The sequence below is a fragment of the Pleurodeles waltl genome, chromosome 12 (genome assembly GCF_031143425.1).
Source record: "Pleurodeles waltl isolate 20211129_DDA chromosome 12, aPleWal1.hap1.20221129, whole genome shotgun sequence".
Classification (NCBI taxonomy): domain Eukaryota; kingdom Metazoa; phylum Chordata; class Amphibia; order Caudata; family Salamandridae; genus Pleurodeles; species Pleurodeles waltl.
The window spans coordinates 235,802,200-235,819,511 of record NC_090451.1 but is presented as its reverse complement, the minus strand read 5'-3'; the positions used below and the strand labels follow the sequence as shown (position 1 = coordinate 235,819,511).

The 17,312-nt window shown below is 45.5% G+C and overlaps 1 protein-coding gene across 2 annotated transcripts in view; it reads left to right on the top strand.

The window, feature by feature from the left end:
- The window catches only part of DHODH (dihydroorotate dehydrogenase (quinone)), a 305,977-nt gene that overhangs the window by 54,669 nt on the left and 233,996 nt on the right, over positions 1 to 17,312 (top strand). For both annotated transcript variants that reach the window (XM_069216710.1, XM_069216711.1), the window contains exons 4-6: positions 11,975 to 12,057; positions 12,843 to 13,030; positions 13,370 to 13,483. In XM_069216710.1, coding sequence (XP_069072811.1) covers positions 11,975 to 12,057; positions 12,843 to 13,030; positions 13,370 to 13,483 — 385 coding nt within the window. The remainder of the gene's footprint in view (positions 1 to 11,974; positions 12,058 to 12,842; positions 13,031 to 13,369; positions 13,484 to 17,312) is intronic.

Below are 17,312 nucleotides of genomic sequence, written 5' to 3'. Positions count from 1 at the left end.
AGACTAAGAGCTGACCTTAGTGGCACCAAGTGGTTGATCTGGCAGTGCTGGATCGAGGACAGGGGGTGAATTCCCTCCTTGGTGGGCTCCATTGAAGGCCTTTATTGAGAATTGAGGCTGGGCTTAACTTCCCTGAACTTTAAAGCCACAAAGAAGTAAGCTATGTCCTCCAGGTAGGCTTAAGTGACCGGGCAGGAGGACTCTGCTGGCCCTCACAGGTCACAGGCAAGAGCTTAAGAAGCCCCCTCTCACCTGCCACCGGAGAAGTGTTTGCTCTCATGCGGAGCATGCTCCATCCATGGGACCGTTGGATGTGTGCCCCCTGAAATTCCAGAGGCTTAGGCAAGTACTGTACTGAAGAACCTTGCTGCTCCTGACCCCTCCCCTCCACCTATTGTCACACAATCACCTGGTTACGACGGCGTAGGCGATGCTGGACCTTTTCCCCCGGAGGTCAGCCTACAATCAAGAAACACTACACCCTTAAATGATAAACTGCCCTCGAGGTGAAGTGGAGTTGGGACAAAATAAGAAAAGATAGAGTTGTAACATCATTCCTGCTCTGCTGCTTACAACATTGCATAAGAGGTTCTGCAAGCCCTGGACCTGCACTGGAAACAATGAACAAGTTACTTACCTTCACCTTACCTGGTAGAGACAGGTAATTAGCCGCGGATTCCTTACCTTTAAATTTCCCAGGTGACAGATTGAATCTGGAAGGTTTTTCGTGAGCAGTACACCTGCATGCTGGTAGGTGACGTCAACCGGTTCCACGTAGCCTTATCGGCTTTCTACTTGCCAGAAGTGACATTTCGGTCAGCCATATAGGCACCACCTCGGCGGGCTGATGTCCGTTACTTTTTCACAGCAGGGGCGTGGAGCCATGAAGTGTACTGATGCTGGTGTGTCCCAAAATAGGGCCCTAAAAGGGAGTATCCTTAACCCTGGAAATCTGCGGGCGGATGTGGGTCGGTAAGGAATCAGTGGCTAGGTATTGTCCCTACCAGATAAGGTGCTACCAAAGGTAAGTACCTTGTTCTTCTGATGGAGACGTCTAGCCGCAGATTCTTTACCTTTGAATAAATACTCAAGCAGTACCGTCCCTGGGCTGTGGACAAATTTGTTATACTAGGAAGTCCTGCAGGACCGACCGAAATGCCAATCCCTGTAGACCTGATTGTCCAGACAGGAATGTTTGGTAGACTTGTGCAGGGATGCCCAAGTTTCTGCCTGGCAGGTATCTAGGACTGGAACTCCATGTGCTAACAAAGTGGTCTCAACTTTGGCTCTGGTGGAATGAGTCCACAAGCCCTCAGGGGGTTGCTCCTTGGCAAACTCTCTTTTGCAGACGGTGGAGTCGCTTCTCTTCTTTGGAGGGATGTAGAGGAGTGTAGAAAGTGTGCAAAGTGGCTGATTGTTCCACATGAAATGGGGTTGTCATTTTCGGAAGGAAAGAGGCCCTAGTGCAAAGAACCAGTTTGTCTGGGAACACAGTCCAGTAGGGAGGCTTGAATGACAAAGCCTGCAGCTCACTCATCCTCCAAGTGGATGTAATTGCCACAACAAATGCTGTTTTGAGTGTGAGTGGCTGGAGGGAACAGTTGTGTAGTGGCCCTAAAAAAAAAATATAAGAACCAAATTAAGGTTCCACTGAGGGATAATGAAGGGCGGGTGGGGGCGGACACAAATACAAGACCTTCATTGGTGAGGCAGCTGCAAGAAGGCAGACAAGAGTGGAAAGGTAACCCCTCAAAGTACCCAAAGCAGAGCCCTGCCGGGCAAGGGTAAAAATAAAAGGAAGGACATTAAATAGCAACATGGAAAGGGAGTCAATAGATTTAGCTGTACAATACAAATTTCTTCCATCGGTAGGCGTATACTGGCTTGGTAGGGGGATGCCTGGCTGGCAGAATGACTTTCTAGACTACGGGAGAAAGATTGAAAGTTGTCAACTTTCGCTGCTCAGCCTTCATGCAAGAAGGTGGAGGGTTGACCGGTTCGGGTGGAGGACCTTCCCTGCTGCTGTAAGAAGATCCTCCCAAAGGGGCAGCCTGATCGGAGGATTGATGCTCAAGTGCAGAAGCTTGGGATACCAGACTCTTCATGCCCAGTTCGGAGCCACAAGGTTGACTTGGGCCCAGTCGTTCCTGATCTTCTTGAGAACTCTAGGAAGGAGTGGTATGGGCGGAAAGGCATACAGGAGGCCTAAGCTTTACTTGAAACAAAAAGTGTCTCCGAGTGATGGCCGCCTTGGAAACTCCAGCGTGCAAAACAGCCGACATTGCACATCATCTTCGGAGGCAAATAAACTTAAACAAGCCTCCCCCCATTGCTGAAATAGACCTTGCACCACCTCAGGATGGAGATGCCACTCATGATCCGCTAGGTTTCGGCGGCTGAGTTTGTCCACTCTGGCGCTCAGAGAACCTGCCAGGTGTTAAACCACCACGGATATGCCCTGCAGTTCCAGCCATGTCCAGAGATGCAGGGCCTCTAGACAAACGGTCCAAGACCCCACTCCGCCCTGTTTGTTGCAGTACCACATGGTTGGTGGTGTTGTCCTTGAACACCTGCACTAGGGTAAGAAGGTTTTCAATGCCAGTCGATCCCTTGGAGCTCCAGCAAGTTGATGTGGAGTCCAGATTCTGTCATAGACCTCTGATCATGACCTCTCCCAGATGGCTGCCCCATCCTGGGAGTTGTGCATCTGTCACTACTATGAGATCTGGTTGAGGGAGGGAGAAGCTGACCAAATTGTGGTTCGTTGGCCACCACTGCAGTTCTTCTTCAAGTCCGTCTGAGATCTGGACCATGTCTGAGAGATTCCCCTGATGCTGCTCCCACTGGAACGTCAGGTCCCACTGCAGAGCCCTTGTGCCATCTGGCATGTGTTTCAAGCAGATGAAGGAGGCCATAAGGCCCAGCAGCCTCAGTCATTCTCACCGAAATCCAGGACATAGGCTGAAACCTCAGTATCATAGCCTGAATATCCTGGGCTCTTTGCTCAGGAGGATAAGCAAGAAACTGCACTGTATCCAGAACAGCTCTGATGAAAGCGGGCGTCTCAGAGGGAGTTGAGTGTGATTTCAGCACATTTATAGTGAACCTCAAGCAGGAGGTTTGCTGTAGTGTGGAGGTTGAAGACAACAGCCTAGGGGTGAGCCTGCCTTCAACAGCCAGTCGTCAAGACCGGGGAAGACTTGCACCCTTCATTTCCGCATATGAGCTGCGACCATCGCCATCACCTTGGTGAACACTGGAGGGGCGCTGGTAAGACCAGAGGGTAACACGGTGAACTGAAAGTGCTTGTGGCCTACCGCAAACCGAAGGCGACGGCTGTGGACAGACAGGATAGAAACATGGAAATAATCGTCCTGCAAGTCTAGCACTACCATCCATTCTCCTAGATCTAGGGCAGACAAGACCTGATCCAGTGTGAGCATCTTGAACTTTTCCTTCTCGAGAAAGAGATTGAGGCTACGCAGATCTAAGGTAGGCTGAAGACCTTTGATCTTTATGGTCATCAGAAAGTAGCAGGAATAACAACCACTGCCTACTTCTGACATTGGAACCCTCTCTATGGCCCCCTTGGCCAAAAGAGCCATGCCTTCCTCACGAAGCAAGAACAAGTGATCCACCAGCAGCCAATCGTGAGATGGAGGTATAGGTGGAGGGAAGGATTTGAAAGGCAGGGACCCCCTCTGAATGATCTGTGAGACCCACCTGCCTGATATTATGGACTGCCAGTGGTGGAGATGATGGCTGATTCTGCCACCAACTGGATGCCAATGATCTTGTAGGGCAAGATTAAGAGGGCTTAGGGGCTGGGACTGCTGGGGGGTGGTGGTTGTAGCAGACCTCTGGCTACCTGGCCCATGGGGCTGGTATTAATCGCGCCCTTGCCCATGTGTAGGCTGGGAAGCTTGTGCGGGCCGGTGGCAGAGTTAAGGTTGGCGTGGTTGAAAGCCCATCCCGTAGCCACAAAAGGAACAATAGGCAGATGGGGGTGATACGGGGCTATTGAGAGGCCCAAGGACTTGGCTGTAAAACGTGAGTCCTTTAAGCGCTCCAGCGCTGAGTCTGCCTCCTCTCCAAAAAGAGGATTGACATCAAAGGGCATGCCCATAAGGAAAGCCTGGACATCCCCTGGGAAGCCAGATTTTCTCAGCCATGCGTAACGTTCAAGCACCACCACTGAGGAAACCCCTTTGCTCAGCGAGTCGTTTCTGTCTAAACCACTCCTAATGGTGATCTTCGCTGCATCTCTCCCGTCCTTAACCGCTTGAGAGATAATGGCCCGAGCCTTCTCTAGGACCTGTGGCAGCACTTGCGCGACCACATCCCTCAAAGTGTGGGAATAGCAGCCCAATAAGCATGCAGTGTTTACTGACCGCAATGCAAGGGTGGTGGCAGAAAGCATCTTCTTTCCCAAGCTATCCTGCCTCTTGGATTCCTTGTCTGGGTTTGCGACAGGGAATGCACCTTTGGAGGTAGAGGCTTGGACTACCAAGCTCTCAGGAGTGGCGTGTGGGTGAGGAAATTTAGGTCCCCAGGTCCGGGGCAATGGCGGCGGGCGATTGTCCTATTTACAGGAGCCCTTGTGCTGGTCTTGGACTGGGTTCCCAGTAGGACATTTGTCAGTGCTTCATTGAAAGGGTGCAGGGTTTCGTAAGAGGAAGCTCCTGGCTGTAGCACTTTTGTCAAGATGTTTGTCTTGACTGCCACGGAGAACAGCGATAGTTCCAGGACCTCAGCCCCCCTTTTCACCTTCAGCTTATGTTGCTCCCTCCTCTGTAGACATGGTAGTGAGAGAAAACATGTCGGCATCTGGAGACCTATCCAGTCCGCTGGCATCACCAAGTTCCTCACACCAGTCCATGCTTTGGCCTTCTAACTGGTATTATAAAGGGTCCAATGATCCCCCCCCCCCCATTGTTCTTCAAGGTCTAACCCTTCCGAATAGGGCTCAGGCGCAGACCTAGGACAAATGGGTTCTGTTGGAATGAGCATTGGTCAACTCTGTTCCTGCTCCATGTTGGATTCAGGGATCCAAATGGGGCTGGCGCTGGTGGTGCCAGGAGCATCGACATCAGGGCTGGCATCGGGGAAGGTCGCAGTGACACAATCTGGGCCAGTCCTGATCAGTTATCGGATCCACGGGGCCCATCAGAACCAGGGTTCAAGCCAACCCCGCAGGGCCCGAAGGTGCTCCGAAGGGGTCAGACCGCTCAGAAACACAGTGCATGGTCTCGTAAAAATCTTTAATTTGAGTGGGGGTCGCTCCAGCTCCCAGAATAGCGGGGAGCCACAAAGTTGACCTTGGCAATGGCTCCAGATAACTGGGCCTCGAATGCCGATACTCTGTCGTCGTCAGCCGCCAGAGAAGGAGAAGTCTTGTGCCTCTTTCCCAAGTGTCCTGATGACTTTGAGTGGGACGAAGAGGACTTAGGGCTCCTGGAGAAGTCCCATGACCTTCCTCTCAACCGGGACCGAGGTCTGAGGAGTCGCGTAATACAGCGTCACCTACTGGGCAGCTAACAGCTTTAGGGACCGCTCCCTCAAAGCCTTTGGTGCCATTGACGGCTATATGAGCACAACTTAGTCGTGGTTGCGCTCAAGGACACCACAGACATGAGGTGTGTGTCAGTAACCAACATGGCGCTGTGACGAGCGTCACACTGTTTAAAACCTATCTTCCTTGAAGACATCCTTGACTCATCAGGAGGAAGAATTCCTCAAAAAAGAATTTGAAAAAACGTCGAAAAGGGCTTGTCAAAAAATGAAAGGGGGGGTAGCTCTCCAGTTCAGCGCTAACTGGCGTGGAAAGAAAAGAATTGACGTCAGCGTCCCTAGGTGGCACCTATATAGGTGACCGCGACATCACTTCTGCCATGCAGAGCTGATAGACCCCACCTACCGGTGCCCGGGGGTACTGCTCATGGAAATATTTCCGGATGCAGACTGACGCCCAGGAAATTGAAAGGTAAGGAATCTGTGACTAGAAGTCTGTATCATGTAAGAATAGTTTTACCACCAGTTCTCCGCATACAAAGATTACGTAGCTATTCACAATATTGTACACTTACAGGCTTCACCACCAGTACTGAATGAGAGCAGGTACAAATCAAGATTTAAGGCTGGAGTTTCTGGCACTTCTGAGAATCATTTTACATTAAGTTTTCTTTACAAGTTTGTGTACATATGTAGTGCATTCTAAAAAGTCCTCTCTCTTTCTTATTACAACAGTTTGTGAAGAATCACTGGTGGGCGGATTTCAGTTCTGATAGAACTGAAGTGTAGAGCATCCTCTGCAAGTGAATTCAGAGCGCTAAAGCTATTGAAACAAACGTAGTATCAGATTTCCAGAAAGCAAGCTTTCTCTGTTCAGAACTCAGTCTCATAAATGGCCTTTGACTTAGTCTAAGGATTAGTGCGCATAACCTTGACTCTCCGACTTAAAACAGGAATCCAGAGGAAGTCTTTGTAGCTGTAGCACAGGGAGCCAAAGAGTAAGAGGAACTGCCACACTGGAAGCGAAGGCGACTGAAGCGTCGGTTGTGTCAGTATCACCAGTGCTGAAGGGAGGTTTTGGCTGAGGAAGACTGGAGTGCTGGAGGAATCTGGTCGACTCAGGAGGTGATTGCAGGGATGATGCTTGCTCAGGACAAGAACTAGGCCAAGCACCAACTCGAGTTTTGGGTGCCGTTTAAATCTATGGGTGTGGCTCCCCCTGAAAGGCACGTGGCTCACATGGGAGACATGTAGGTTCCAACGAGCCTTGGGAGAGAACACCTGCCAGCCTAGTAGTTTTGACCTTTAATGCAAGCAGGTGCAATCAGTTAACATTAGCAAATGGAGTCAATAGGTCTTGGCTATTGGAACCAATAAATGGAAGCAGATGCAATAAATTAACATTAGCAGGTCGAGTCAATAGGTCATTACAGTATGACCAGTAAACAGGCAAAACATGTCTATTCTTCACAAGTGTGAAGACCAAAAAACAAATTTAACAACAGTACCAGAATGTTCTAATTGTCTGGGAATGGGTCTGCCAAGGGGTTACGTGTAATCGGATCATAGGAGGCCTGAAGGGCGTTTACCCTGGTGTCGCAGGAGGCCATGAAGTGCCACAAGGGAGGTACAACATGAACACTGTACGCCAGGCCCACTCTACAGAGATCACTAAAGGGGGTTGTGACACATAGACTGCAGTGCAGTCAAGCTCTGAAGATCTGCAGGAGGCATGAAAGGGGTCCCATAGGAGCTTGGCCCTCTCAAGACATGTGGCAAGTGAGGGACCTTGGAGTTATGTTTCATTTGTTGCTGGACCTGCCTTCCCTGAACCTGGAGGCATAGCTGGGCTCAAGGGACCGCACAAGAAGACCCTGCCTGCCCAGTCTGTTACTTGTGGAGCTGTCACCTGTCCCTTACAGGAGCGCATGTGTGTCAGAGGTGACCCAGGTGTCCTCACCACCTTTGGATGCCATGTGGCCGTTCCAAGTCCTGCCCACTCACCATAGTTTCTCGCCAGGGACCCACGAAGTGGGGGGCGGTGGCGGCCTTCAGGTGTGGGTGGGGGCAAGGGAGCGGGAAGTGCCTCCTTCTAGGATCACCTTATCCTGAACTTCCACATGCTTCCCACTCAGCAGACAACCTCTTAACTGTGGCACAGAGCATCTTGGGGCATCGGAGACATCAAGCACACTAAATTGCTGACCCTGTGAATGATCAGTCCAGGATGAAAGTACCCTCCAACCTTGATTTAAAAGGACCCCAGAGACTGATTCCGGATTCATAAGGTGTGCTCCTACGTTGCGCCTACTGCGAGTCGAATGAGTCCAAGTCATAGAGACGGGTTCACTGACAGGGCAAAATGGTAGCCCCTCCCAATAAGAGCACTCAGTAGCCAAAGAAGAGGCTAGGCTTTAGGGGATTGGAGAGTGGGGCTGAGATTGGCTTCATTAAGGTGAACCCAAAGACAGTTATTGAGGAAACAAGAGAGAAAGTCACTGAAACAAGTACCAGAATTGATGATTTAGATTGCAGTGCTGACTCACTATGGAAAAAAGTAATGACACTGGAAGACCAGATTATTGAGCTTCAAATTAAACAGGAAGACTTGAAAACAAAATTGAAGGTGGCATATCAATATCCATATCAAAGGGGTTCCAAAGCAGATGGAAGGTGATGCCATAGCTGATGCACTCCCATTAGATTAGATTTCATACAGTGAGTGACCTCCATGATAGCTCGGTGTGTAATTGTGAATGACATTTTTACAAAAGTACATTTCTTCAAGAAAAATAAGGCCCCATGAGGACGGCCAGATAAAAAGGTGGCATAATCTTCAGAGGATGTAGCATCAAAGTATTTAAAGACCTCTCCATAGCAACCCTGAAAAAGCATTGGACTTTTTGCATAGCTGACATTATGTGCAGGCAGCACTTTAAATATCAGTAGGGTCACCTGTTTTAATGTTGCGCTCCCTATCTGAGAACAAAGCACTCCTGGGTCTCCACCATGACACAGACTAAAGAATGAGGATGGCAAGATGTTTGGAGCTTTGATTAGAATAACAGATGCTTCAGCATGAATCTAGACTGCCTCATTGATCCAACAAGGACCGAGTGTAGGCCTGAGACAATGTTCTCTCACTGTTTAAATCGTACACTCCCACTATGAGAGAGGCAGAAATAGCATAAATTCACAGTTTGTGCAAGGATCCTGACCAGTATGCAGCCTGTAGACTGATGCAAAGTTTTTCTGCCAATGCTCTTAGCACCCCTTTTACCCCCTCCTAAAATATCCTGTTCAAGTAGAGTTCAGATGCAACAGATGGGGATGGAATAACATTAAATGAGTTCCCACTTAATTGAAAAGGAACAAAGAAAGAAAAATACCGCCCATTATTCTATCCCTTGATGCCTAAAAGCCAGATGTTCCTAGAGGGTGTCTTAGTTAAACTATAGATGGGCCAAACATTGAGACTGGATCCTTGCAGGAAATAAATCCTCCACCGCCCCAGTTAGGGTCAGTGGCCATCATTTCTACATCTTTCCACTGCTCAGGGGAATTAAACAGCGATGGATGCCTGCTTTCCCCCTTTACTCTTTGCCCTATTGTTTGAACCTCTGGCCTTCTGAACCTCTGGCCTCAAAGGAAGTTAGAGAGATACCCTGCACAGGAGTGGTGCATAAGGCCTATGTCTTTGCAGTTAACTTGACTTTGTCTGATCAACATACCTTCGTACCAGCAGAGTTGAATTACTTGACTAATCTGACTCTATTTCAGATTCCACAGGTCAATATAAAAAAAATCAAAATATTAAGTATTTCGGTCGAACCATTATACATCATTACGCTCTGGAGCTTAGACCCTTTCATTGGTCTGACATCCCAGTTTAATATATGGGCCTCCACATTGCTAACCACTTGGTGAGGTGGACCATAGCCAGTTGGCTGCTACTCAGCAAAGGCACCCTGGAAGACCTTGGGCACTGGTGACTAAATTAAATTTCATGGTTGGGTAATTTATCACCCTCCAAGTCTCTTCCCTCTAGGACTCACCAGGTGGTCCAAAACCGTAAAGTAACAGGAAATACGCCTTTCAGCATTGGCGGGATTTGGACACCTGGAGTTGCCTCTCACAAACAGGAGAGGCACTTGTGGGAGATCCATAAAATCTATCATAGCATTCCACAGAGAATCATCTTGCAAACTAATGTACCAGTGGTACTTTACCCTCACAACCTTAGACACATCTCCATCTCTGTCTGACACCTGCTGGCACTGTGAAAAGCAATTTGCCATGTATCTATACATAAGATGGCCCTGGACAACAATCCAAGTCTTGGGGAAATAAATAATGGGGTACATAAAGAGAATATTGGGTTACCTGTTTCTGGTCGATCTGGAAGTAACATTGCTTGGTCTTAGACTGAACAACCTGGAGCGAATTATAGCGATTGATTGAGCCTTGGTAAGATACTTGACTTTAGCTGCTAAACAGCACATTATCTTATGTTGGAAACAAAGGGAACTGACCCCAGCACGCAATGGTTCAAGAAGCTAAGGCTAACTATTGCTGGGAGCAGGGAACACAAAATATAGTGACTGTCTAAAGAGGTTAGCAATGAAATGGCAATACTCATACCTGGAACAGATAACACAAATTCTAATGTACTCTCTAGAAAGGTTAACAGTGAAATGGCAGTCCCTGATAGATTACTTCACCAAGCTGGAGTATAAATGATATTGAGCACCCACGAGTCAGCATTGCCACTGTTCGACTGATTTTATTTTATTTTATTTTATTTATTTTTTCTTCTTCTTCTTCTTCTGGGTCCATACACATACCCCCTAGATAGGTCATGTCATTGGCTAGAATAGCAACCCTTGAGAAATCTTAGTTACACTATCTCGACCCACAGCAGCATGGAGTTTCAGAAAGCAGTGCCTCCTCTGCAGAATTTTACATCTGAATGTTTGTGCCTTTCCCTCACAGGTTGAAAACTGTTTTCCTAGCTTTCTGGTTAGCTTGTAAGGGATGGACTTTTTTCATTTGCCCAGGAAAACATGGTGTTGTGCTGAACTGGATACAACTTCACAAGTATTACAGTGCCCTCTGCTTACACTACATTAATTCAGTGGACTCAGTGGGAAGATCTTTTAAACAAATACATGCTGTGTAGCATGCCTTTATAGTATCCATAGTCTGGGTATAGACTTTCCAAGGAGTCCTGCTGAGAGGGTGCTGCTAAAGTAGATGTGGACCATGGCCACTACAAAGAATAGGGCTATCTGGTGACAAATGAAGCATGTATGATGAACCTTTGGGGATGCCACATTTGTCAGAATGCATTACTGATTACACTATTGACTTGTTGAAAAAACAAAGCCGTGGGGCAGACTCCATCAATTGTGGATTGGTGAAGGGGATGATGAAAAAGGTTGCAGTTGGATGAGCGAAACATCAGCCTTGGCTGTGTTCATGGTTCTCTAGATATGCTGCATCCTAATCTGGATTTGCAAAGATGGAAGTACTCTGCTGGTGACCCCTAAAAGCCTTTTGACACTCTATAATGCATTTGCAGATCATCATAGCACCTTTAAAATCCCACATTGTAAATATCTTGGCTTCATGTAACTGGAGCTAGGAAAGTAATAAACACAAAAGATAGCAAGGAACTAAGCCTTATGGCAGCCCACTTGTGATTTTGTTAACAGTTATGAAAGAAGGCAGTTTGACTTGGTAGAAGGTGAATGGAGAGAAATCACTGTGTTGTGGTACCCCACAGTGCCTCTGCTCCAAATGACTTCAACCTTTTACTTATTCCTTGAGTCTTGTGCTCCCCCAGAATCTTTAGTTTCTGTAGTAAATATTCTTTATTGTTACGTATTGATTTATAGGTGATGCTTGTTGTTCTTAGAATGCAACAGCTTTCTGTAAGAAGCTGGCCTTATGAGAAAACAATACAAATATCTTCTGGGTGGATAAACGAGAGAAGCTGGAGAAATAAACATGAAGTATGACCGGGTGATATTGCTTTGCAAATTTTAACACCGCAACCTGGGGAAAGGTAGCAGCAGTATTACACCATTTCACTGCTCTAATCCTGAGAGGATTTTGACCACTGTTGCCCTACTTGAGTAGTACTGCTAACTGTGTATCATACCCTTTCGAACATAATGAGCAAAGATGTGCATATTTGTGTGCATGTGTTAAGCATCTATCTATGTGCTTCCTCTTTCTAGAGTGTCTTTAATGTGTGGACTGTGCTAGTGCATAGCTTTATGGTCCCCGCCAAATGGCTTATGCACATTCACTTCTGTCTTGGCATCACAATGAACACTTTTCACTTCATCTGGAGCTACTTAAGTCAGTGGAGGCCTTCTAGTTCTAAACTTTTAGTCATCATTATATCTGCAACAAATTGAAGGCAGTTTTCTTCTTTATATTTCTTATTTTTTCCTAGGTATGGCTTTAACAGCCACGGCCACAGAACAGTTGAACAAAGACTGCGAGCTAGGCAGGAAACGCAAGCCCATCTAACGAAAGGTAACAGTTGTAAGAACTTTGTTTTAACTCTTGGCATCTCTTGGAATTCCCAGTTCCTAAATTAATTTAGGGCCTGATTTAGAGCTCGATGGAGAGTTTACTCTGTCACAACAGTGACAGATATCCCATCTGCCGAAATCTAAATCCCATACAATATAAAGGTATTTCGATTTTGGCAGACGGGATATCCGGCACTGTTGTGACAGAGTAGTCCATGTAGAATAGATATTACGGCAGCGTACTTGTAGCAGATGGAGATTTACTTCCCTTGGGGAGTACTGATACTAAGTTACTTTAGACTTTTGAAGAGTTGAAGGACTCAGAATCAGAAGAGACTGGACACATCTGCTCTATTGGGGATTTAATGGATTACCAGCTCTGATGAAATATCCCACAGACGAAGTCTGTGGGTTATTCCCCTGGACGAAACACTTGTTGGCTGATCTGAGGCTGATTTGAAACCAATTAAAATCGACTGAACTGCACTGAAGGACTGAAGTTTTACTTTGTGATAGGCCGAATTGAATCAAGCCAATTGGAGTTTAGATCTGGAGCTTAAGTGTCATCTGATGAATGAACATTACTTTATATAAGGACTGTCCACAACATAAGTGAATAATGTCTTGAAATTGCGTGTAGGCGTGTGCCTTAAATGTAGACTCCGAGTAATCCATATGCCTGGTTCTAAATCAGCCCCTTAATTTTGAGTTTGACAGTGTGCAAGGTCATATTCGCCAGTAGTGGAGGGAAATGTATTGTAATCTTTTTATGTCATTTCGTCCCAGATGGCATGCCTCTAGGAATAAATCTTGGGAAAAACAAGACCTCCCTCGATGCCATAGTGGATTACACAGAGGGTATCAAGATCTTGGGACCGCTAGCAGATTACCTGGTGGTAAATGTATCCAGCCCCAACACGCCAGGACTTCGAGAACTCCAAGGGAAATCTGAACTGCATAGCCTACTGGTGAAGGTCTGTCGTTCATTTAATCTGCAGGGTGGGTACAGTTAGGAGTTGGTATCTAGGGGGTGTGGTGGGTGAATTCACATGGAGTAATTATGAATAAGCGTTTGAGGTACGGGCTGAAATGGTAGAGGTTTGTGGTAAGTGATGAGTTGCATGGCAGATAGGCATGGTGAATTCTGTGATGACCGTGTTGAGGTATGGCTGGTTGGTCAGAGGTAATGATGATGAGTTGAAAACTGTGAATAATTTTTCTGACAAACAAATGTCTCCCTAAAATTCCAGGATTGATGAAATGACACCAATGTATGCTTTACGTTTCTTCCTGATACGGATCTCTCGTTGCAGGTGAAAAAAGAGAGGGATGCATTGAAGTGTGAGCCAAGGCCAGCCCTACTGGTGAAGATTGCCCCAGATCTGACACCTCAGGATAAGCAGGATATCGCCAGTGTCGTGAACGAGGTTAGTGAAACTTTACTATTAACCATAGAGTTTCTGCTAAAGCATGTCATCAACTTGGTGCCCCACAAAGGGGTCTTCCAAAGCTCACTGCCTTACTTGGGCTACTTAGTTGCTGAGTTAGGTTATGCAGTATGTTTGGCGGTAATCTGCTAATCTAGAACTGTTTTGTGGGACGGATCTATGTAGTATTTTAGAGGCAAGCCACAAAGTAGCCTTGCTTTCTGGAGCCTTCTCACCAAAGCACACACTATGGTCCTTTATCAGGATGTCACAAGGAAAAGTTCGATATGAAAAGAAGAATTTTCATGTTTGGAATGTTGTATACTCTATGGCTGCACCTAGAGCTGTAAGTCCTGCAACAAAGAAAACTCAACGATTGCGGAGTCCATTCAATTCTTTGTTCTAGCCCCATGCTTCTGATTTACTGGGACTGAGCTTCAGGTGGATCAGGCAGACTAATGTGTTCCTGCTTTGGCTCCATACCCATGTAAAATAGATAACTAAACCTGTACACGGAGCCAATTTAACAACATATTGTTCTTTCCATCTGTTGTAGTTTCTGAATTTCTTGGATTTTTGACACCAAGCTCTCGACCACAAATGCACCCCCCCCCCAGCCCCTTGAAGTTCATCTGATTCTAACCTCCTTGGATCTAAACACACCTACTTCCATGGGAGGCGCAGACCCGTAATACAGAGCCTAAATGTCTCCTGTCATTGTGACCACATTTGCTTCAACATGTAGCTGAATATGAACTTGCCCCTAAACCTAAAAAAAAAACCATGTTCTTGTATATGTGATTAGCCAGATTTTTTTTGCAGATCGTTGCTTCTGACTAGTAGGCTGTGAATGCCTATAGTACAGTATTATTATTATTATTATTATTATTATTATTTTTTGCGGATTGCCACCTATGCATTCTTGCGTCAAGTCAGCTTATGGCATTAACACTAGGGGTGGTCTGTAAACTCCACTCCTCTGCCCGAGATCAGAGTTTTGCCCACTCTGCTTGGAGTGGAGAGTTCTGAAAAAACTCTGCCAACTGCCTTGTGGTGGAGATTTTTCCTCTCACCAGGCTCACCAACATTAAGTTGGCGAGCTTGAAAATCAAGCGCTAGACGGCCTCCCAGTGAGATCCCTCAACGCTGGTGGTCATGGCAGGTTGCTGCTGCCACTTTGAGAAAGCTGCCGCTCGAGTAGAAAATCTACTCGAGTGGCAGAAAGAAGTAGCACTCTCTGGCGTGCCGCGTGGTGCTGTTGGCTCTGATTGTACAGTGTGGGACACACCCCTACCGCTAAGAAATCTGCACAAGCAGCACGGCATACCGAATTCCACTGCTCTCAGAACTCCATGGAAGCTTGCAGAGTTTTTGTGTAACTCAACTCCGTGGAAGTCTGCGAAATGAAACTCCATGAGCTCTGGCCACCCCTAATTAACTCCATGTTAGGAAATTAAGAAATCCTTTATTACTGAAGCAAACCGGATACAGTAAGTGTTCTTCCAGGATCAAATTAATTTCTGCGTTCTCGCTTAGCTTCAGAAATGTGTAGCTTGGTGTTTTGCCAATTTTCACTTGATTCTGAAGACATTAACACTTTGGGGTAAGGCAATTTCTAGCTTTTCAACTGTATTATGCGTACTCTGAGCTGGCTGCATATCCCTCTCCATCATCCCTCCCCTTGGAACAAGATCGGATGCTTCCTTGTGGTATCTGCATCGCGTTTGAGTGTTCAGAAAACCTTTGCAGGTATTTTCACACACAGTGTCATTATGACATGCAGATTTTGGTCGTAGTATGTATTCACTGTGCACTTTTTCAACAACCATCAGAGGTAGATTTACCATGGCAGAACATTTTTGAAAAGTAGGGGCATTCGAGGCTCGCTCCTGGAAAATCTGCCTAACGTAAGCTTCCAGGGCCTATTAATGGAGAAAAAAATATATACAAAATTCCCTGAAATGCTTAGACCAATCATCCTGAGGACAATCAGTCCCTTTGTAAGAGCCACTAACATAACAAGGTTGGTGTAAGCATCTTTTCTCTTCCATTTCTTAAGTTTGTGAATCGAGTCCTGTGTATGGCGCTCTGAAAGCTGGAGTAAGTACATCTTTGAATGTAAGAATGTTTTTGCACTGCTAATCCAGGTTCATCGGTTCAGATGCACCGTTGATAAAATACTGTAGATGTATACTGTAGATGTAGGTAACACATCCAAAGAAATACAAAAGACCTGCATTCTTTGGCTGTGGTGCACAATAGACAAATATGTATAAAAAGATCCCAGAATGTTTCTGTGATGATGCATGGTCATTTTTGTGACTATATGTTTTTGTACTTTAATTGTTTATTCATATGTTATTTGAGCAAACTCTTTCCATTTTGTCCTCATGCCATGTTTATTTAACATACCAAATCCCCATAATCCTTAAATGTAAGCCGCTGTCACCTGAGGGTTCACACGTGTTGCTAGAATAGATAGTATAGTATAGACATTAGGAGCCCTTCCTGTAACCAGCTGTGATATGTATAGGAGAAGGTGGTAGAAATGGCACCATTGAAGTACTTTGTGTTTACATAATACTTATTAAAGGATAATTATTTTGAAATCGAACTCCAACGAGCAGTGAAGATTGATGGACTGAGTTATACTAAATATTTTCTATTTTAAATATATACTTTCCATGACTTTTATTTTTGCACCTTTTTTATTATTATGACATGAACACATGAAAGAAAGCAGTGCCTGGTTGAAATACTCCTGTTTGCCAACAAATCAACATATCCATTATTCAGAGCGGAGAAGTGAATCTCATCAGTTGAATTTATTAAGTGGGTTTCCTTGTGTTCGCAGATTAATATGCACTAATTGTTCTAATTTTTGTCAGCTATGCAGAGCAGTACATTTATTTAATTAAATAATGGATTTGGACGAATTGAGGTTGCAGTTTGTTGTTGATTGGCAGGTTTGTTTTTTTCCAAATTCATTTTTCCATTGATATGTTTTTGCTGTATTGTCTTCTTGGGTGGAGTTAGAGAATTGTTATCAGAGACCAACACTATAGCACTGTATATGTTTTCATATTTTCGCTATTCTCATAAATTGTTGATACATTTTATTTTAAATGATAGTTACATTGAGGCATGATTCTTTATCTTCTGTGCCTTTACTTCTAGTTTGTACTGATGTGAGTTTTACTCAAGCATCCATGCTCACATGCACTGCAAGTTACTTGTTATAATGTGTTGTAATTGCAGTTATACAGCACTTAATATCTATTATGAGGTGTTTAATTAGCAGATGAGTTGCTTGCTACACTTAAGGAATGCTTTGTTGAAATATTGATTTGTATAGTGCACAAACCGCACCCAAGGGGCTTCTAGTTGCAAATCTCACAAAATAATCAAGAGGCCTGACTTAAAAAGTTTCAATGAAGTAGATTTTGCTGCCCTTGGTTAAACCAATGTGTTTGCCTTTCTCAAGGCTAGGCAATTGCGTGTTTATCTTAGGTTAAGTGGAAGTTCATGCATTTGAACTGGGATTTATTTATTATTTTTATCTCAAAGGCTGCTCTGATGATCTCAGATGTCTCAGTGGGCACCTTTACTTTAATTGGTCAGTTGCTCCTCACGCAAATTTGTTATGAAAAGTTTTGTGCGCCAGGCATAGGGATTTAAACTTGATGCTTTGGTCAACAAAGGGCCAGTGAAGCCTCTTTCCTGCCTTTGGTACTTGATTGCTTTTTATTTTGCAGACACCAGTGTCACTGTGCAGTTGTGAATACAATGATAAAATGACTCCTATCAATTTGTACTAGCTGAAAGCACA